Genomic DNA, 24,004 nt, shown 5'->3' on the forward strand with positions numbered 1-24,004 from the left:
TCCCCCATCATCCTCAGTACATGTGTGATATTGGAGGATTAGCCTGTGATCACTCCCATCATCCTCAGTACATGTGTGATATTGGGGGATTAGCCTGTGATCACCCCCATCATCCTCAGTACATGTGTGATATTGGAGGATTAGCCTGTGATCACCCCCATCATCCTCAGTACATGTGTGATATTGGAGGATTAGCCTGTGATCACCCCCATCATCCTCAGTACATGTGTGATATTGGAGGATTAGCCTGTGATCACCCCCATCATCCTCAGTACATGTGTGATATTGGAGGATTAGCCTGTGATCACTCCCATCATCCTCAGTACATGTGTGATATTGGGGGATTAGCCTGTGATCACCCCCATCATCCTCAGTACATGTGTGATATTGGGGGATTAGCCTGTGAATCACTCCCATCATCCTCAGTACATGTGTGATATTGGGGGATTAGCCTGTGATCACCCCCATCATCCTCAGTTCATGTGTGATATTGGGGGATTAGCCTGTGATCACTCCCATCATCCTCAGTACATGTGTGATATTGGGGGATTAGCCTGTGATCACCCCCATCATCCTCAGTACATGTGTGATATTGGGGGATTAGCCTGTGAATCACCCCCATCATCCTCAGTACATGTGTGATATTCGGGGATTAGCCTGTGAATCACTCCCATCATCCTCAGTACATGTGTGATATTGGGGGATTAGCCTGTGATCACCCCCATCATCCTCAGTACATGTGTGATATTGGAGGATTAGCCTGTGATCACTCCCATCATCCTCAGTACATGTGTGATATTGGAGGATTAGCCTGTGATCACCCCCATCATCCTCAGTACATGTGTGATATTGGGGGATTAGCCTGTGATCACCCCCATCATCCTCAGTACATGTGTGATATTGGGGGATTAGCCTGTGATCACTCCCATCATCCTCAGTACATGTGTGATATTGGAGGATTAGCCTGTGATCACCCCCATCATCCTCAGTACATGTGTGATATTGGGGGATTAGCCTGTGATCACCCCCATCATCCTCAGTACATGTGTGATATTGGAGGATTAGCCTGTGATCACCCCCATCATCCTCAGTACATGTGTGATATTGGAGGATTAGCCTGTGATCACCCCCATCATCCTCAGTACATGTGTGATATTGGGGGATTAGCCTGTGATCACCCCCATCATCCTCAGTACATGTGTGATATTGGGGGATTAGCCTGTGATCACTCCCATCATCCTCAGTACATGAGTGATATTGGAGGATTAGCCTGTGATCACCCCCATCATCCTCCGTACATGTGTGATATTGGGGGATTAGCCTGTGATCACTCCCATCATCCTCAGTACATGTGTGATATTGGAGGATTAGCCTGTGATCACTCCCATCATCCTCAGTACATGTGTGATATTGGGGGATTAGCCTGTGATCACCCCCATCATCCTCAGTACATGTGTGATATTGGGGGATTAGCCTGTGATCACCCCCATCATCCTCAGTACATGTGTGATATTGGAGGATTAGCCTGTGATCACTCCCATCATCCTCAGTACATGTGTGATATTGGGGGATTAGCCTGTGATCACCCCCATCATCCTCAGTACATGTGTGATATTGGGGGATTAGCCTGTGATCACCCCCATCATCCTCAGTACATGTGTGATATTGGGGGATTAGCCTGTGATCACCCCCATCATCCTCAGTACATGTGTGATATTGGAGGATTAGCCTGTGATCACTCCCATCATCCTCAGTACATGTGTGATATTGGAGGATTAGCCTGTGATCACTCCCATCATCCTCAGTACATGTGTGATATTGGGGGATTAGCCTGTGATCACCCCCATCATCCTCAGTACATGTGTGATATTGGGGGATTAGCCTGTGATCACCCCCATCATCCTCAGTACATGTGTGATATTGGGGGATTAGCCTGTGATCACCCCCATCATCCTCAGTACATGTGTGATATTGGAGGATTAGCCTGTGATCTCCCCCATCATCCTCAGTACATGTGTGATATTGGGGGATTAGCCTGTGATCACCCCCATCATCCTCAGTACATGAGTGATATTGGGGGATTAGCCTGTGATCACCCCCATCATCCTCAGTACATGTGTGATATTGGAGGATTAGCCTGTGATCACTCCCATCATCCTCAGTACATGAGTGATATTGGGGGATTAGCCTGTGATCACTCCCATCATCCTCAGTACATGTGTGATATTGGGGGATTAGCTTGTGATCTCCCCCATCATCCTCAGTACATGTGTGATATTGGGGGATTAGCCTGTGATCACTCCCATCATCCTCAGTACATGTGTGATATTGGGGGATTAGCCTGTGATCACCCCCATCATCCTCAGTACATGTGTGATATTTGGGGATTAGCCTGTGATCACCCCCATCATCCTCAGTACATGTGTGATATTGGAGGATTAGCCTGTGATCACCCCCATCATCCTCAGTACATGTGTGATATTGGGGGATTAGCCTGTGATCTCTCCCATCATCCTCAGTACATGTGTGATATTGGGGGATTAGCCTGTGATCACTCCCATCATCCTCAGTACATGTGTGATATTTGGGGATTAGCCTGTGATCACCCCCATCATCCTCAGTACATGTGTGATATTGGAGGATTAGCCTGTGATCACTCCCATCATCCTCAGTACATGTGTGATATTGGGGGATTAGCCTGTGATCACCCCCATCATCCTCAGTACATGTGTGATATTGGGGGATTAGCCTGTGATCACCCCCATCATCCTCAGTACATGTGTGATATTGGGGGATTAGCCTGTGATCACTCCCATCATCCTCAGTACATGTGTGATATTGGGGGATTAGCCTGTGATCACTGCCATCATCCTCAGTACATGTGTGATATTTGGGGATTAGCCTGTGATCACCCCCATCATCCTCAGTACATGTGTGATATTGGAGGATTAGCCTGTGATCACCCCCATCATCCTCAGTACATGTGTGATATTGGGGGATTAGCCTGTGATCACCCCCATCATCCTCAGTACATGTGTGATATTGGAGGATTAGCCTGTGATCACTCCCATCATCCTCAGTACATGTGTGATATTGGGGGATTAGCCTGTGATCACCCCCATCATCCTCAGTACATGTGTGATATTGGGGGATTAGCCTGTGATCTCCCCCATCATCCTCAGTACATGTGTGATATTGGGGGATTAGCCTGTGATCACTCCCATCATCCTCAGTACATGTGTGATATTGGGGGATTAGCCTGTGATCACTCCCATCATCCTCAGTACATGTGTGATATTTGGGGATTAGCCTGTGATCACCCCCATCATCCTCAGTACATGTGTGATATTGGAGGATTAGCCTGTGATCACCCCCATCATCCTCAGTACATGTGTGATATTGGGGGATTAGCCTGTGATCTCTCCCATCATCCTCAGTACATGTGTGATATTGGGGGATTAGCCTGTGATCACTCCCATCATCCTCAGTACATGTGTGATATTGGAGGATTAGCCTGTGATCACTCCCATCATCCTCAGTACATGTGTGATATTGGGGGATTAGCCTGTGATCACTCCCATCATCCTCAGTACATGTGTGATATTGGGGGATTAGCCTGTGATCACTCCCATCATCCTCAGTACATGTGTGATATTTGGGGATTAGCCTGTGATCACCCCCATCATCCTCAGTACATGTGTGATATTGGAGGATTAGCCTGTGATCACTCCAATCATCCTCAGTACATGTGTGATATTGGGGGATTAGCCTGTGATCACCCCCATCATCCTCAGTACATGTGTGATATTGGGGGATTAGCCTGTGATCACCCCCATCATCCTCAGTACATGTGTGATATTGGGGGATTAGCCTGTGATCACCCCCATCATCCTCAGTACATGAGTGATATTGGGGGATTAGCCTGTGATCTCCCCCATCATCCTCAGTACATGTGTGATATTGGAGGATTAGCCTGTGATCACCCCCATCATCCTCAGTACATGTGTGATATTGGAGGATTAGCCTGTGATCACCCCCATCATCCTCAGTACATGTGTGATATTGGGGGATTAGCCTGTGATCACCCCCATCATCCTCAGTACATGTGTGATATTGGATGATTAGCCTGTGATCACCCCCATCATCCTCAGTACATGTGTGATATTGGGGGATTAGCCTGTGATCACCCCCATCATCCTCAGTACATGTGTGATATTGGGGGATTAGCCTGTGATCACCCCCATCATCCTCAGTACATGTGTGATATTGGATGATTAGCCTGTGATCACCCCCATCATCCTCAGTACATGTGTGATATTGGATGATTAGCCTGTGATCACCCCCATCATCCTCAGTACATGTGTGATATTGGGGGATTAGCCTGTGATCACTCCCATCATCCTCAGTACATGAGTGATATTGGGGGATTAGCCTGTGATCACTCCCATCATCCTCAGTACATGTGTGATATTGGGGGATTAGCCTGTGATCACCCCCATCATCCTCAGTACATGTGTGATATTGGAGGATTAGCCTGTGATCACCCCCATCATCCTCAGTACATGTGTGATATTGGAGGATTAGCCTGTGATCACTCCCATCATCCTCAGTACATGTGTGATATTGGGGGATTAGCCTGTGATCACCCCCATCATCCTCAGTACATGTGTGATATTGGGGGATTAGCCTGTGATCTCCCCCATCATCCTCAGTACATGTGTGATATTGGGGGATTAGCCTGTGATCACCCCCATCATCCTCAGTACATGTGTGATATTGGGGGATTAGCCTGTGATCACTCCCATCATCCTCAGTACATGTGTGATATTGGGGGATTAGCCTGTGATCTCCCCCATCATCCTCAGTACATGTGTGATATTGGGGGATTAGCCTGTGATCACCCCCATCATCCTCAGTACATGTGTGATATTGGGGGATTAGCCTGTGATCTCCCCCATCATCCTCAGTACATGTGTGATATTGGGGGATTAGCTTGTGATCACCCCCATCATCCTCAGTACATGTGTGATATTGGAGGATTAGCCTGTGATCACCCCCATCATCCTCAGTACATGTGTGATATTGGGGGATTAGCCTGTGATCACCCCCATCATCCTCAGTACATGTGTGATATTGGGGGATTAGCCTGTGATCTCCCCCATCATCCTCAGTACATGTGTGATATTGGGGGATTAGCCTGTGATCACTCCCATCATCCTCAGTACATGTGTGATATTGGAGGATTAGCCTGTGATCACTCCCATCATCCTCAGTACATGTGTGATATTGGGGGATTAGCCTGTGATCACTCCCATCATCCTCAGTACATGTGTGATATTGGGGGATTAGCCTGTGATCACCCCCATCATCCTCAGTACATGTGTGATATTGGGGGATTAGCCTGTGATCACCCCCATCATCCTCAGTACATGTGTGATATTGGGGGATTAGCCTGTGATCACCCCCATCATCCTCAGTACATGTGTGATATTGGGGGATTAGCCTGTGATCACCCCCATCATCCTCAGTACATGTGTGATATTGGGGGATTAGCCTGTGATCACCCCCATCATCCTCAGTACATGTGTGATATTGGGGGATTAGCCTGTGATCACCCCCATCATCCTCAGTACATGTGTGATATTGGGGGATTAGCCTGTGATCACTCCCATCATCCTCAGTACATGTGTGATATTGGAGGATTAGCCTGTGATCACTCCCATCATCCTCAGTACATGTGTGATATTGAGGGATTAGCCTGTGATCACCCCCATCATCCTCAGTACATGTGTGATATTGGAGGATTAGCCTGTGATCACTCCCATCATCCTCAGTACATGTGTGATATTGGGGGATTAGCCTGTGATCACTCCCATCATCCTCAGTACATGTGTGATATTGGGGGATTAGCCTGTGATCACCCCCATCATCCTCAGTACATGTGTGATATTGGAGGATTAGCCTGTGATCACCCCCATCATCCTCAGTACATGTGTGATATTGGAGGATTAGCCTGTGATCACCCCCATCATCCTCAGTACATGTGTGATATTGGGGGATTAGCCTGTGATCACTCCCATCATCCTCAGTACATGTGTGATATTGGGGGATTAGCCTGTGATCACTCCCATCATCCTCAGTACATGTGTGATATTGGGGGATTAGCCTGTGATCACCCCCATCATCCTCAGTACATGTGTGATATTGGGGGATTAGCCTGTGATCACCCCCATCATCCTCAGTACATGTGTGATATTGGGGGATTAGCCTGTGATCACTCCCATCATCCTCAGTACATGTGTGATATTGGGGGATTAGCCTGTGATCACCCCCATCATCCTCAGTACATGTGTGATATTGGGGGATTAGCCTGTGATCACCCCCATCATCCTCAGTACATGTGTGATATTGGGGGATTAGCCTGTGATCACTCCCATCATCCTCAGTACATGTGTGATATTGGGGGATTAGCCTGTGATCTCCCCCATCATCCTCAGTACATGTGTGATATTGGAGGATTAGCCTGTGATCACTCCCATCATCCTCAGTACATGTGTGATATTGGGGGATTAGCCTGTGATCACCCCCATCATCCTCAGTACATGTGTGATATTGGGGGATTAGCCTGTGATCACCCCCATCATCCTCAGTACATGTGTGATATTGGGGGATTAGCCTGTGATCACCCCCATCATCCTCAGTACATGTGTGATATTGGGGGATTAGCCTGTGATCACCCCCATCATCCTCAGTACATGTGTGATATTGGGGGATTAGCCTGTGATCACCCCCATCATACTCAGTGCTTATCTTGAAGGTCCAGGCTTCTCCATCTTCCTGCCTGCTGTCTCCTTCCATCTTGCTGACGGTCTCACTGATCTGTGCTGGTCATCTGGTGACCGTGGACCCCCGTGGGTGGAGGATGTCCGTCTGTCATTGCCGTGGTCCGGGACCATGTCTGCAGGGTCGGGGGGCCGGGAGATAATTATATCTGGGTGACACCCATTGTGACCCTCATTACTGTCACCCGGGGGTTGTCGCCCAGCTTTCCTGTATCATGACAGACAAATTTGCCTTTCAGATCCCCAGGACAGCTGGGTGCGGACCCAGCCAGGGCTGGAATGGCCCCATGTTTCTGACAATCATTTTCCGAGCTCCTGGGTGATGTGGGGTCGTCTCCTCCAGGATACGTTTAATATCGTTACCCTTCCTTGTATATGAGCCCCCCGTGACGGCCTCCGCCATGTCGCTGCGTCTGCCCCGGCCAAAGGGTCCACAGAGGAGGCAGCCCACCATGGGATGTGCAGGATTCTCCTTATGTCGACCCTCTCCCCATCCACTGTCACTGGGATGGACTGGTGGTTGGGGACTGTGGACAGCCCCTTTAAGCTGCCATTCACCCGGTGTTTGGCCGGTTAGATCATTTTCTCTGTTTCCTGACTCGACCATAAATGTGATTTCCTGGGCCGTCCCTTGGCGCTCAGTGACCACCAACGATGGCCGCCATTGCTGTGCCAGTATAAAGGGTTACCCAGCTTTCCACAAACCCTGAGTGACAACAGAATTCCTCTGAACCCATGTCGCCTGCCTCTTACACGCCTGCCATTGACTTCATGAATCAGGCGGCACAGGATGAACATGAAGCTGCCGCCTACTTACAGTCCTGACTGGTACTTGGGTCCGGCGCATCCACCTCGTGTCCGCGCCATTTCTGTTCTGTATATAGACGGCATGTTCTGTGCGTCCAACATGGAAAACACAGAATTCATGGCGGCTTCTTTCTCAGCGACAGATTTACTCAGTGTTTACACATGAAATAAAGACCCCGAGAGCGTCGGCCCCTCAGGAATCCGCGCCACATCCTCAGCAATTATGTGGTCGTATATGTCCCGGACTCTGCGTTCTATCTCGTAGTCTCTGGGGTCGGGAGGAGCTGGATCCTGTGATCATAGATCCCCCCATACTCAGTACCACACCCCAGAGATCTGCAGCTAACTGCAACCGATTCTGGGGCTTGAGATCCTCACAAGTGATTGTCATCTAAATCGCCTTCTCCGGCGAGTGCAGAGACGTATATATGTATACCTGACTGTCAGGGCTATGACGGGAGGAGTGTTGTATCTAATCCCATCCTGCGTGATACTGCTGAGGCGTGTATCTAATCCTATCCTGTTTGATACTAACTGCTGAGCCGTGTATCTAATCCTATCCTGTGTGATACTGACTGCTGAGCTGTGTATCTAATCCTATCCTGTGTGATACTGACTGCTGAGCTGTGTATCTAATCCTATCCTGTGTGATACTGTCTGCTGAGCCGTGTATCTAATCCTATCCTGTGTGATACTGACTGCTGAGCCGTGTATCTAATCCTATCCTGTGTGATACTGTCTGCTGAGCCGTGTATCTAATCCTATCCTGTGTGATACTGACTGCTGAGCCGTGTATCTAATCCCATCCTGTGTGATACTGTCTGCTGAGCCGTGTATCTAATCCCATCCTGTGTGATACTGACTACTGAGCCGTGTATCTAATCCTATCCTGTGTGATACTGACTGCTGAGCCGTGTATATAATCCTATCCTGTGTGATACTGACTGCTGAGCCGTGTATATAATCCTATCCTGTGCGATACTGACTGCTGAGCTGTGTATCTAATCCTATCCTGTGTGATACTGACTGCTGAGCCGTGTATCTAATACTATCCTGTGTGATACTAACTGCTGAGCTGTGTATCTAATCCTATCCTGTGTGATACTAACTGCTGAGCTGTGTATCTAATCCTATCCTGTGTGATACTGTCTGCTGAGCCGTGTATCTAATCCTATCCTGTGTGATACTGACTGCTTAGCTGTGTATCTAATCCTATCCTGTGTGATACTGACTTCTGAGCCGTGTATCTAATCCTATCCTGTGTGATACTGTCTACTGAGCCGTGTATCTAATCCTATCCTGTGTGATACTGATTGCTGAGCCGTGTATCTAATCCTATCCTGTGTGATACTGTCTGCTGAGCCGTGTATCTAATCCCATCTTGTGTGATACTGACTGCTGAGCCGTGTATCTAATCCTATCCTGTGTGATACTGACTGCTGAGCTGTGTATCTAATCCTATCCTGTGCGATACTGACTGCTGAGCTGTGTATCTAATCCTATCCTGTGTGATACTGACTGCTGAGCTGTGTATCTAATCCTATCCTGTGTGATACTAACTGCTGAGCTGTGTATCTAATCCTATCCTGTGTGATACTAACTGCTGAGCTGTGTATCTAATCCTATCCTGTGTGATACTAACTGCTGAGCTGTGTATCTAATCCTATCCTGTGTGATACTGTCTGCTGAGCCGTGTATCTAATCCTATCCTGCGTGATACTGTCTGCTGAGCCATGTATCTAATCCTATCCTGTGCAATACTGAAAGCTGAGCTGTGTATCTAATCCTATCCTGTGCTATACTGACTGCTTATCCGTGTATCTAATCCTATCCTGTGCGATACTGACTGCTGAGCCGTGTATCTAATCCTATGCTGTGTGATACTGACTGCTGAGCTGTGTATCTAATCCTATCCTGTGTGATACTGACTGCTGAGCCGTGTATCTAATCCTATCCTGTGTGATACTAACTGCTGAGCTGTGTATCTAATCCTATCCTGTGTGATACTGTCTGCTGAGCCGTGTATCTAATCCTATCCTGTGTGATACTGACTGCTGAGCCGTGTATCTAATCCTATCCTGTGTGATACTGTCTGCTGAGCCGTGTATCTAATCCTATCCTGTGTGATACTAACTGCTGAGCCGTGTATCTAATCCTATCCTGTGTGATACTGTCTGCTGAGCCAAGTATCTAATCCTATCCTGTGTGATACTGACTGCTGAGCCGTGTATCTAATCCTCCTGTGTGATACTGACTGCTGAGCTGTGTATCTATTCCTATCCTGTGTGATACTGACTTCTGAGCCGTGTATCTAATCCTCTCCTGTGTGATACTGACTGCTGAGCTGTGTATCTAATCCTCTCCTGTGTGATACTGACTGCTGAGCCGTGTATCTAATCCTCTCCTGTGTGATACGGCTTTATTATACTCCAGAGCTGCACTCTCTATTCTCGCATATCATGCTTCAAACATAAAGATACCAAATGTAAAGTCCTTCCATTTCAATTTGATCGCTTGCACAGTGCTCCTTGGGATTTTTAAGGTTTTGGAAATCATTTTGTATCCAATTCCGGCTTTAAACTTCTCCACAACAGTATCACAGACCTGCCTGTTGTGTTCCTTGGGCTTCATGATGCTCTCTGTGCTTCAAACAGAACCCTGAGACTATCACAGGGCAGGTGCATTTATACGGAGACTTGATTACACACAGGTGGATTATATTTATCATCATTAGTCATTTAGGACGACATTGGATCATTCAGAGATCCACAATGAACTTCTGGAGTGAGTTTGCTGCACTGAAAGTAAAGGGGCTGAATAATATTGCACGCCCCACTTTTCAGTTTTTGAATTTACACAAAAATTTAAAATAACTAATAAATTTCGACCAACTTCACAATTGTGTCCCACTTGTTGTTGATTCTTCGCCAAAAATTTACATTTGGTATCTTTATGTTTGAAGCATGATATGTGGGAAAAGGTTGAAAAGTTCCAGGGGGCTACATACTTTTGTAAGGCACTGTGCATTACATTACTGATCCTGAGTTACATCCTGTATTATACTCCAGAGCTGCACTCACTATTCTGCTGGTGCAGGCACTGTGTACATACATTACATTACTGATCCTGAGTTACCTCCTGTATTATACTCCAGAGCTGCACTCACTATTCTGCTGATGCAGTCACTGTGTACATACATTACATTACTGATCCTGAGTTACATCCTGTATTATACCCCAGGGCTGCACTCACTATTCTGCTGGTGCAGTCACTGTGTACATACATTACATTACTTATCCTGAGTTACATCCTGTATTATACTCCAGAGCTGCACTCACTATTCTGCTGGTGCAGTCACTGTGTACATACATTACATTACTGATCCTGAGTTACCTCCTGTATTATACTCCAGAGCTGCGCTCACTATTCTGCTGGTGCAGTCACTGTGTACCTACATTACATTACTGATGCTGAGTTACATCCTGTATTATACCCCAGAGCTGCACTCACTATTCTACTGGTGCAGTCACTGTGTACATACATTACATTACTGATCCTGAGTTACCTCCTGTATTATACCCCAGAGCTGCACTCACTATTCTGCTGGTGCAGTCACTGTGTACATACATTACATTACTGATCCTGAGTTACCTCCTGTATTATACTCCAGAGCTGCACTCACTATTCTCCTGGTGCAGTCACTAGGTAGATAAATTACATTACTGATCCTGAGTTACCTCCTGTATTATACTCCAGAGCTGCGCTCACTATTCTGCTGGTGCAGTCACTGTGTACATACATTACATTACTGATCCTGAGTTACATCCCGTATTATACCCCAGAGCTGCACTCACTATTCTGCTGGTGCAGTCACTGTGTACATACATCACATTACTGATCCTGAGTTACCTCCTGTATTATACTCCAGAGCTGCACTCACTATTCTGCTGATGCAGTCACTGTGTACATACATTACATTACTGATCCTGAGTTACCTCCTGTATTATACTCCAGAGCTGCACTCACTGTTCTCCTGGTGCAGTCACTGTGTAGATAAATTACATTACTGATCCTGAGTTACCTCCTGTGTTACACTCCAGAGCTGCACTCACTATTCTGCTGGTGCAGTCACTGTGTACATACATTACATTACTGATCCTGAGTTACACCCTGTATTATACTCCAGAGCTGCACTCACTATTCTGCTGGTGCAGTCACTGTGTACATACATTACATTACTGATCCTGAGTTATATCCTGTATTATACCCCAGAGCTGCACTCACTATTCTGCTGGTGCAGTCACTGTGTTCATACATTACATTACTGATCCTGAGTTATATCCTGTATTATAATCCAGAGCTGCACTCAGTATTCTGCTGGTGCAGTCACTGTGTACATACATTACATTACTGATCCTGAGTTACATCCTGTATTATACCCCAGAGCTGCACTCACTATTCTGCTGGTGCAGTCTCTGTGTACATACATTACATTACTGACCCTGAGTTACAGCCTATATTATACTCCAGAGCTGCACTCACTATTCTGCTGGTGCAGTCACTGTGTACATACATTACATTACTGATCCTGAGTTACATCCTGTAATATACCGCAGAGCTGTGCTCACTATTCTGCTGGTGCAGTCACTGTGTACATACATTACATTACTGATCCTGAGTTACATCCTGTATTATACTCCAGAGCTGCACTCACTATTCTGCTGGTGCAGTCACTGTGTTCATACATTACATTACTGATCCTGAGTTACCTCCTGTATTATACTCCAGAGCTGCACTCACTATTCTGCTGGTGCAGTCACTGTGTACATACATTACATTACTGATCCTGAGTTACATCCTGTATTATACTCCAGAGCTGTACTCACTATTCTGCTGGTGCAGTCACTGTGTTCATACATTACATTACTGATCCTGAATTACATCCTGTATTATACCCCAGAGCTGCACTCACTATTCTGCTGGTGCAGTCACTGTGTACATACATTACATTACTGTTCCTGAGTTACATCCTGTATTATACTCCAGAGCTGCACTCACTATTCTGCTGGTGCAGTCACTGTGTACATACATTACATTACTGATCCTGAATTACATCCTGTATTATACCCCAGAGCTGCACTCACTATTCTGCTGGTGCAGTCACTGTGTTCATACATTACATTACTGATCCTGAATTACATCCTGTATTATACCCCAGAGCTGCACTCACTATTCTGCTGGTGCAGTCACTGTGTACATACATTACATTACTGTTCCTGAGTTACATCCTGTATTATACTCCAGAGCTGCACTCACTATTCTGCTGGTGCAGTCACTGTGTACATACATTACATTACTGATCCTGAATTACATCCTGTATTATACCCCAGAGCTGCACTCACTATTCTGGTGGTGCAGTCACTGTGTACATCCTGTTCTTAGCTTTGTTGTGGTAAATATTGATACTTTTCTGTGATTATTACTACACAGTCCATGAAAAGTAAGATTTAGGCTGTGTGCACACGCTGCGGATTTTGCTGCTGTTCCGCAGCGGTTTTGGCCGCTGCGGACCCGCAGCAGTTTTTGCTGCGGTGTACAGTACCATGATTCCCTATGGGAATCAAAAACCGCAATGCAGACGGTGCGGAATTTTCCGCGCGGATTATCTGCGGTTTTCAATCCGCAGAAAGAATTGACATGTCAATTCTTTCTGCGGATTCTCCTGCGGTTTGCCATCTCCTCCATTGAGGAGATAAAAAACCGCAGGGCAAAACCGCAGAGCAATCCGCAGGTAAAACCGCAGGTCTTTTGACCTGCGGTTTCACCTGCGGATTTTACAAAATCCGCGCGGATGAATCCGCACATAATCCGCAGCGTGTGCACACAGCCTTAATCGATATCTCACTGAACAGTTTTCCATGTTCTGACTCTTCGGAGATTTGTAGGACACGTCCCCCATAATACGACAGTCTGGTTACAATGTAACTCTCATTACACAATCCTTTGCTTTCCTGTAAATAGTAGATGCTGCTGACAACCTCACACCTGTGGGGAGTTCTGGAGACAAGTTGTCAGCACTCTTCATCCGACATCCCAGCTCTAGAGCTCGTTCTGGAGGAGGAGGAGCCTGGAAGACTCGGTGCCTCCTCACACATCATGGAGGTCACACACAACAGTAGATGGAGGCGTTATCGATGGGGGTGTACTCATTTTTGCATCATCTAATCTGTGGATATTGTAATTACAGTTATAACCTCGCTGTCGTGTTATGAGGGAAATGTTCTAAGAATCTCAGAATTGTCAGAATGTGGAAATTGTTCTTGTGTTCTGTGAGATGTGGAGTAACATCTTGCTTTACAGGGGGTGTACTCATTTATGCTCAGCCCTGTACATTACGTCGCTTCCTGCTTGTTCAGGGTCTGTACAGAGTTTGCTCGTGTGATTTGCATTTCGTGTGATTGATCCTGTTGTGCGTTTATCTGATCCTGTCTGAGGTTTTGTGATGCCGGAGGCCGCGCTGCTCGATGGCTTCAGAGAAGATATTGTGAAGATCCGTCTGGGACCGAAGGGCGAGAACAGACAAGTCCAACAACTCCCGGCCCCTCTCCAGGTGATTGACAGATCTTTACTGATGTACACAAATCAGACAGACCTGTCCATCACCTCCAGCAGCGCTGGAAAGAGCCGGCCAGGGGCGGTGCGGGACCTGTGTCTTCTCTCGTATGGTCGCTTCCGGATCTGTAGTTGTGATATCTTCAGGCAGATAAACAATGTGTCCGACGCAGCAGGAGGTCCGGGCCACACTGCGGCCGGGTGACGAGCTATAGGGCATCCTCCATACTTTTACCCCGGGGGCATTGGATCCCATTGTGTCTCTGGTCTTGACCTTAGCCCCTTCCCCTCCTGTGCAGATGATCAGGGGGTGTCTGCTCAGCAGGGGCCGCCCATGTTCTGTTCCTGCTAGGAAAGAGCCATGTGTTCTTAATTTTGGATATTACCCTCTTTCTGGAGCTGCCCCAGCCCAATTCCAACACCAGATAATCAGGTTTGCATTCGGGTTTCACGTGTGCTGCTTCTGTATAACAACTGAAATCACTATCTGCAGCGCCCGCTCCAGGGACACAGGGGCCTGTCTTTCCTCAGAGCGGCATGAAGACACCATAATTCCCCAAATCAAATTTCTGTTCCTCTCCCCCTTCGCCCAGCAGCCTACAGTGTGCCTGGAGCCCTGGTGACTGCGCAGTAACACACAGGAGTCTGCCTCTTAAAGGGATTATTTCTGATCCCGAGTTATATCCTGTATTATACTCCAGAGCTGCAATCACTATTCTGCTGGTGCAGTCACTGTGTACATACATTACATTACTGATCGTGAGTAACATCCTGTATTATACTCCAGAGCAGCACTCACTATTCTGCTGGTGTAGTCACTGTGTACATACATTACATTACTGATCCTGAGTAGGATCCTGTATTATACTCCAGAGCTGCACTCACTATTCTGTTGGTGCAGTCACTGTGTACATACATTACAGTACTGATTTTTAGTTGCATCCTGTATTATACTCCAGAGCTGCACTCACTATTCTGTTGGTGCAGTCACTGTGTACATACATTACATTACTGATCCTGAGTTACATCCTGTATTATACTCCAGAGCTGCACTCACTATTCTGCTGGTGCAGTCACTGTGTACATACATTACATTAATGATCCTGAGTTACATCCTGTATTATACCCCAGAGCTGCACTCACTGTTCTGCTGGTGCAGTCACTGTGTACATACATTACATTACCGAGCCTGAGTTACATCCTGTATTATACCCCAGAGCTGCACTCACTATTCTGCTGGTGCAGTCACTGTGTACATACATTACATTACTGATCCTGAGTTACATCCTGTATTATACTCCAGAGCTGTACTCACTATTCTGCTGGTGCAGTCACTGTGTACATATATTTCATTACTGATCCTGAGTTATATCCTGTGTTATACCCCAGAGCTGCACTCACTGTTCTGCTAGTGCAGTCATCAGTCTCATCAGTGATTTTTCTGTCTGGATTCATCAATCAGTGTCAGCTTCTCCTCTTCACTATTGTGTTAATCACGGACATCGCACTGATTACAACCCCTGGCACAAATTGTGGAATCACCGCCTTGGAGGATGTTCATTCAGTTGTTTAATTTTGTGGAAAAAAAGCTGATCACAGACACGGCACAAAACTAAAGTCATTTCAAATGGCAACTTTCCGGCTTCAAGAAACACTAAAAGAAATCAAGAACAAAATATGTGGTAGTCAGTAATGGTTACTTTTTTAAACCAAGCAGAGGGAAAGAATTACAGAATCACTCAATTCTGTGGGAAAAAATTATAGAATCACCCTGTAAATTTTCATTCCCAAAACGAACACCTGGATAAAATTAGATCTGCTCGTAAGTCTGCATCTAAAAAGGAGTGATCACACCGTGGAGAGCTGTTGCACCAAGTGGACTGACATGAATCATGGCTCCAACACGAGAGATTTCAATTGAAACAAAGGAGAGGATTATCAAACTCTTAAAAGAGGGTAAATCATCATGCAGTGTTGCAAAAGATGTTGGTTGTTCACAGTCAGCTGTATCTAAAATCTGGACCTAATACAATCAACATGGGAAGGTTGTTAAAGGCAAACATACTGGTAGACCAAGGAAGACATCAAAGCGTCAAGACCGGAAACTTAAAGCAATATGTCTCCAAAACCGGAAATGACAACAAAACAAATGAGGAACGAATGGGAGGAAACTGGAGTCAACGTCTGTGACCGAACTGTAAGAAACAACCTAAAGGAAATGCGATTTACATACAGAAAAGCTAAACGAAAGCCATCATTAACACCTAAACAGAAAAAAACAAGGTTACAATGGGCTAAGGAAAAGCAATTGTGGACTGTGGATGACTGGATGAAGGTCATATTCAGTGACGAATCGTGAATCTGCATTGGGCAAGGTGATAATGCTGGAACTTTTTGTTTGCTGCCGTTCCAATGAGATTTATTAAAGATGACTGCCTGAAGAGAACATGCAAATTTCCACAGTTATTGATGATATGGGGCTGCATGTCAGGTAAAGGCACTGGGGAGATGGCTGTCATTACATTTTCAATAAATGCACAAGTTTATGTTGATATTTTGGACACTCTTCTTATCCCAACAATTGAAAGGATGTTTGGGGATGATGAAATCATTTTTCAAGATGATAATGCATCCTGCCATAGAGCAAAAACTGTGCAAACATTCCTTGAAAAAAGACACATAAGGTCAATGTCATGGCCTGCAAATAGTCCAGATCTCAATCCAATGGAAAATCTTTGGTGTAAGTTGTAGAAAATGGTCCATGACAAGGCTCCGACCTGCAAAGCTGATCTGGCGACAGCAATCAGAGACAGTTGGAGCCAGAGTGATGGAGAGCGCTGTGTGACAATCATTAAGTCCAGGCCTCAGAGACTGCAAGCTGTTAGAAAAGCCAGAGGTGGTGCAACAAATACTAGTGATGTGTTGGAGGGTTTTCTTGTTGGTTTGTTTTTCATGATTCCATAATTTTTTCCCACCGAAATGAGTGATTCCATAATTTTTCCCCTCTGCATGGTCTAAACAAGGAACCATTACTGACGACCACATTTTTTGTTCTTGATTTCTTTTAGAGTTTCTTAAAGCCAGAACGTTGCTGTTTGAATTGACGTTAGTTTTGTGTCATTTCTACAAAATGAAACAACTGAATGAACATCCTCCAAGACGGTGATTCCATAATTTTTGCCAGGGGTTGTCTATGCTGATGACCTTGCTGCTGTCTGTGACTTGTATGGCTGAGAAAAGCACGGACATGTGAGCAGCTGCGTAGACTATAATGGATACGTGTAAATCACAGACCGTAAGTGACAGACGCCGTCTGAACGGGGCCTCCCTGCTCAGCTGGAAGAATCCTTACATTTCTGCACTATTCGGTGTCTCCGGAGTTTTCTGCTTTGAGCAGTTGCATCTTTTCCATCAGATATTCTTTGAAGCACGAGGACTCTCATATCTGCCCTCGGCCATATTGGAGAAAACATAGAAATCTGCTGTTTGTATTGGTTGGTTTCCTGCAGTCAATAACTAGTATTGATGAAATTGTTTTCTACTCATGACTGAAGTATTGGAAGAATTCATCCAAACCTGCTCTATGTCTGTGTCGTCTCATAGGCTCACACAATAAATAAAAGGCATCTGTGACACATTTTTTGGATAAATTCGCAATGTTAGGAAGAAAAGGAGAGGTCACCTGGCCTAAGGGTCCTGCTGCCGTTTCGTACTAGTCATGCGCACAGACAAGCGCTGGGCTTCCAGCTCAGGGAAGCAGGACTCAGATGTGTGATCCAGTCACTGGAGGGGGATTTTTTTTTAGGTTTTTCTTGTAGGACCCCACGTGCCCACGACTGCTAGATTGATACTGGGTTTGCAGGAAGCTGAAGGAGATTGTTATCCACACTGTTACTTAATCCTGTAGCGCACGAGCCTGAAGAGCAATATATGAGAGGGCGGAAGGAAAATATACTTAATTTATGGAAAGAAAACAAACTTGTTTTAATTACCTTGGCAGGAAGAGAAATCTGAGGCGGATCGCAATAAGTGCTGGAGCTGCGCTGGCTCAACACTTAACTGTTTGAGCACAAGAATCAAGTGTAACCATAACAGTGACCCCCCCAAAAGCTCCCCCAAACCCCCCATAACAGTGTTCACATGGGAGAGATGAGTCCTTGCTTCACTTCGTTACAATTTTGCTTCTTTCTTTCTACGAGCTGCTTGTAAACATGAAACTTGTTACATTGTTGCAATTGAAAATGGAAATTCGTCGTCTTCCACATGGACGAGTCTGTGCTGTGTCTGGAGGATCTGAGGGGTGTATTGGAGCTTCTAGAGTTACACGATGATTTTATAAGTTTTGTTCTACACTTTCTAGAAAAAACACTGAGCAAATAAGGGGAAGAGTTTAATGAGGAAAAGTTCCAAAACTTCCACATCTACATCTACCCCAAATCTGGCAGCTCTAGGCTGGATTATCGGCTTTTCTGGAGTATTGGCTAGCTGGACGTAACATTGTATCACTTTTCCAGTGACATAAGCTCTTGTATGGTATTTGGGATCTGACACCTTGTCATTTATAACTTCCTCCAATGTATTTGAGATCTTAGCAGCTCTCTAACCAGGAAAGCATCAGCACCAAGTACAACACATGAAAACCTGTCCCTGGTTTATGAGTGGTTTTCATCATTTTCCATAAAATTATCCTTAAATATTAATATTCATTGGTGGCAGATAGGAATCCATGGCTGGGGGAGAGGGATTTACCTTACACCCTCTTTGCTTTCCTTTCATTGTTTTGCTTGTTCTGTTCCATTGTTCGCTTTTATGTTTGTCCTTACTTTGAACTTGAGTATGGTAAAATGGAGAAGTGGCTCCTGGGAAACCCTTCTCCTCGGGCCTCGCCGTCACTCAAGATGACATCATCACCATCCTCCTATGACATCACTGCCATTAAGACAAGTTTCCATAGATGTAAGGGCTTCCAAATTGCATTCAGCTTTGTTTTTTGTATTTTTTGCTTGACTTTCTGTTCTTTTCCTCTTTTGATTTTCTTCATTTTCTTTTGTTCTGTTTTTTTTTCTTTTTTTTCATAATGGTTAAGCTCAAATATGAAGCGGAGATGGAGTGTAAATGCTGTTAATTGTGCATGTAATGTAATTGGACGCGTTTCATTCACCTGCTGACGCGAGTTTTTTTCTCCATCTTAGTGCTTGAATGTACCTGTAGACCTGCATCTAGCTTCTTGTTGCAGCCCTTTGATGCAGGTAGGACACATTATAAATAGGCTTGTTGCTATGGGGAGTAATAGAAGTCTGTGTGTTGTGTATAGCTAACCTTTATCTGCTCCTTGGACACAGCAATCTCTTCTAAGCAAATGACAATCATCGTGTATTGCCAAAATGAGATAAGCAATGTGCCTGGCTTGTCAGTAATGCTGTGTCCATGAATATTGGGGTCTCCCCTCGACCACTACTCCATCATATATTAAAGGGAGGGGGCATATAATGCTTTGAAGACTTCCTTACCTTCTGAGCCAGGATGTAAACTATGGGGTCCCAATTCTAAAAAGTTTCCTGCTGCATGTATTTGAATATGATTCATAGTTATTAAATAATGGGGGCAAAGTAAGTGCACCCCCCACTCAACCAGTAGATGTCCTAGGCATTGAGTGTGGTAAAACTGGATGGCATGTATTGCTTTAGATATCCCCGTAACCATCTATGCCATGGGGTCCCCATTTCTCAAGCTGTTTTTTGCTGCACGTTTTTGATTACATTTATTAATGTGAACCAAACTAACAATTAACCTGAGTATTGAGGGGGGGGTGGAGGTAATGCTGTAGAAGCCACGCTCACTTATTAAGCCAGGAAGTCACATTTGGGGTCCACTTTTTCTTAAAAAGTTTTCTATTATATGTTTTGTAAGACTGCGTTCATGAATGTATTGAGGAGGGCGGGGTGGGAAAGGAAGATCATCAGGAAGATGGGAGGAGCGGGGGGTATACAGCCTTAGAGACCACCCATACATTGTTGGAAGATGGGAGGAGCGGGGGGGAGGGTATACAGCCTTAGAGACCACCCCAACATTATAGTCCAGGTTGTAGGAAGATGGGAGGAGCGGGGATATGCAGCCTTAGAGACCACCCCTACATTGTAGGAAGATGGGAGGAGCGAGGGGTATACAGCCTTAGAGACCACCCCTACATTGTAGGAAGATGGGAGGAGCGGGGGGTATACAGCCTTAGAGACCACCCAACGTTGTTGTCCAGGTTGTAGGAAGATGTGAGGAGCGGAGGTATACAGCCTTAGAGACCACCCCTACATTGTAGGAAGATGGGAGGAGCGGGGGGTATACAGCCTTAGAGACCACCCAACGTTGTTGTCCAGGTTGTAGGAAGATGGGAGGAGCGGGGGTATGCAGCCTTAGAGACCACCCCTACATTGTAGGAAGAGGGGTGGAGCGGGGGTATACAGCCTTAGTGACCACCCCTACATTGTAGGAAGATGGGAGGAGTGGGGGTATGCAGCCTTAGAGACCACCCCTACATTGTAGGAAGATGGGAGGAGCGGGGGGGGTATACAGCCTTAGAGACCACCCCAACATTGTAGGAAGATGGGAGGAGCGGGTGGGTATACAGCCTTAGAGACCACCCCAACATTGTAGTCCAGGTTGTAGGAAGATGGGAGCAGCAGGGGGTATGCAGCCTTAGAGACCACCTGTACATTGTAGGAAGATGGGAGGAGCGGGGGGGTATGCACCCTTTGAGACCACCCCAACATTGTAGGAAGATGGGAGGAGCGGGGGGGTATGCACCCTTTGAGACCACCCCTACATTGTAGGAAGATGGGAGGAGTGGGGGTATACAGCCTTAGAGACCACCCCAACATTGTAGGAAGATGGGAGGAGCCGGGGGGTATACAGCCTTAGAGACCACCCCAACATTGTAGTCCAGGTTGTAGGAAGATGGGAGCAGCAGGGGGTATGCAGCCTTAGAGACCACCCATACATTGTAGGAAGATGGGAGGAGCGGGGGGGTTTGCACCCTTTGAGACCACCCCAACATTGTAGGAAGATGGGAGGAGCGGGGGGGTATGCACCCTTTGAGACCACCCCTACATTGTAGGAAGATGGGAGGAGCGGGGGGTATACAGCCTTAGAGACCATCCCTACATTGTAGGAAGATGGGAGGAGCAGGGGGTATACAGCCTTAGAGACCACCCCAACATTGTAGGAAGATGGGAGGAGTGGGGGGTATGCACCCTTTGAGACCACCCCTACATTGTAGGAAGATGGGAGGAGCGGGGGTCTGCAGCCATAGAGACCATCCAACATTGTAGTCCAGGTTGTAGGAGGATGGGAGGAGCGGGGGTATGCACCCTTTGAGACCACCCCTACATTGTAGGAAGATGGGAGGAGCAGGGGGATGCAGCCTTAGAGACCACCCCAACATTGTAGGAAGATGGGAGGAGTGGGGGGTATGCACCCTTTGAGACCACCCCTACATTGTAGGAAGATGGGAGGAGCAGGGGTTATACAGCCTTAGAGAACACCCCAACATTGTAGTCCAGGTTGTAGGAAGATGGGAGCAGCAGGGGGTATGCAGCCTTAGAGACCACCCATACATTGTAGGAAGATGGGAGGAGCAGGGGTTATACAGCCTTAGAGACCACCCCAACATTGTAGTCCAGGTTGTAGGAAGATGGGAGCAGCAGGGGGTATGCAGCCTTAGAGACCACCCGTACATTGTAGGAAGATGGGAGGAGTGGGGGGTAGGCAGCCTTAGAGACCACCCCTACATTGTAGGAAGATGGGAGGAGCAGGGGGTATGCAGCCTTGGAGACCACCCCTACATTGTAGGAAGATGGGAGGAGCGGGGGGGTATACATCCTTAGAGACCACCCCTACATTGTAGGAAGATGGGAGGAGTGGGGGTATGCAGCCTTAGAGACCACCCCTACATTGTAGGAAGATGGGAGGAGCAGGGGTTATACAGCCTTAGAGACCACCCCTACATTGTAGGAAGATGGGAGGAGCGGGGGGTGTGCAGCCTTAGAGACCACCCCTACATTGTAGGAAGATGGTAGGAGTGGGGGGGTATGCAACCTTAGAGACCACCCCAAGATTGTAGCAAGATGGGAGGAGCGGGGGGGTATGTAGCCTTAGAGACCACCCCTACATTGTAGGAAGATGGGAGGAGTGGGGGTATGCAGCCTTAGAGACCACCCCTACATTGTAGGACGATGGTAGGAGCAGGGGGGTATGCAGCCTTAGAGACCACCCTTACATTGTAGGAAGATGGGAGGAGTGGGGGGTATACAGCCTTAGAGACCACCCCAAGATTGTAGCAAGATGGGAGGAGCAGGGGGAATACAGCCTTAGAGACCACCCCTACATTGTAGGAAGATGGGAGGAGTAGGGGGTATGCAGCCTTAGAGACCACCCCAACATTGTAGGAAGATGAGAGGAGTGGGGGTATGCAGCCTTGGAGACCACCCCTACATTTTAGGAAGATCGTAGGAGCAGGTGGTATGCAGCCTTGGAAACCACCCCTACATTGTCAGAAGATGGGAGCAGCGGGGGGTATGCAGCCTTGGAGACCACCCCTACATTGTAGCAAGATGGGAGGAGCGAGGGGTATGCAGCCTTAGAGACCACCCCAACATTGTAGGAAGATGGGAGGAGTGGGGGTATGCAGCCTTGGAGACCACCCCTACATTGTAGGAAGATGGTAGGAGCAGGAGGTATGCAGCCTTAGAGACCACCCCTACATTGTAGGAAGATCGTAGGAGCGGGGGTATACAGCCTTAGAGACCACCCCTACATTGTAGGAAGATGGGAGGAGCGGGGGGTATACAGCCTTAGAGACCTCCCCTACATTGTAGGAAGATGGGAGGAGCGGGGGGTATGCAGCCTTAGAGACCACCCCTACATTGTAGGAAGATGGGAGGAGCGGGGGGGTATACAGCCTTAGAGACCACCCCAACATTGTAGGAAGATGGGAGGAGTGGGGGTATGCAGCCTTGGAGACCACCCCTACATTGTAGGAGATGGTAGGAGCAGGAGGTATGCAGCCTTAGAGACCACCCCTACATTGTAGGAAGATCGTAGGAGCAGGGGGTATGCAGCCTTGGAGACCACCCCTACATTGTAGGAAGATGGGAGGAGCGGGGGGTATGCAGCCTTAGAGACCACCCCTACATTGTAGGAAGATGGGAGGAGCGGGGGGTATACAGCCTTAGTGACCACTCAACATTGTATTCCGGGTGGTAACATCTGGGGTCACCTTGCTTCCATTTCACATTGCATGTTTCTGAATATGACTTATGTTAATGATTATGGGGGAGGAGAGCGATGTCCCCCGTCTGGTAGCGGAGCGCACGGTGAGCTCGAGTACTGAGGGGGGCTGGGGGGTGTAAACCATCGTAGAGGACACCCTGAAATTCTATGTCAGGACAATGAAGCGTGGGGTAACCTTCCTTCCAAAAAGTTTTCTGTTGTATGTTTTCAGACTGTGCTCCTGAAAGCGTTTATTAGGAAGGCGGTGATACATTATTACAGGGGGGATCTGCTGAAGACTCCGCCAACCCCAATATCCTGTATACAACATGGAGACAAATCCAGTTTTATGTTACTTTCCAGAGTCCATAAAACTTATGGCAAAACCTAATAATGCAGAATCATTATCTGCAGCTGTGGAAAAATAGACAAAGGACCCATGTGTCACTATTGGGATTCTTCTCCGATCACAGCAACAGCTG

General features: G+C 46.8%; 1 protein-coding gene across 42 annotated transcripts in view; it reads left to right on the forward strand.

Annotated features, from left to right (window-relative positions):
- TCF7L2 (transcription factor 7 like 2) overlaps positions 1-24,004 on the forward strand; it is a 322,643-nt gene that overhangs the window by 125,676 nt on the left and 172,963 nt on the right. For 31 of the 42 annotated variants that reach the window (XM_073562169.1, XM_073562162.1, XM_073562170.1 and 28 more), the window contains exon 4: positions 19,454-19,510. The exons of the other annotated variants lie outside the window; for them this stretch is intronic. In XM_073562169.1, coding sequence (XP_073418270.1) covers positions 19,454-19,510 — 57 coding nt within the window. The remainder of the gene's footprint in view (positions 1-19,453; positions 19,511-24,004) is intronic. 42 annotated transcript variants of the gene reach the window in all.

The sequence above is a fragment of the Dendrobates tinctorius genome, unplaced genomic scaffold (assembly GCF_039654945.1).
Source record: "Dendrobates tinctorius isolate UK_male_01 unplaced genomic scaffold, ASM3965494v1 ptg000341l, whole genome shotgun sequence".
In the NCBI taxonomy this organism is placed as follows: domain Eukaryota; kingdom Metazoa; phylum Chordata; class Amphibia; order Anura; family Dendrobatidae; genus Dendrobates; species Dendrobates tinctorius.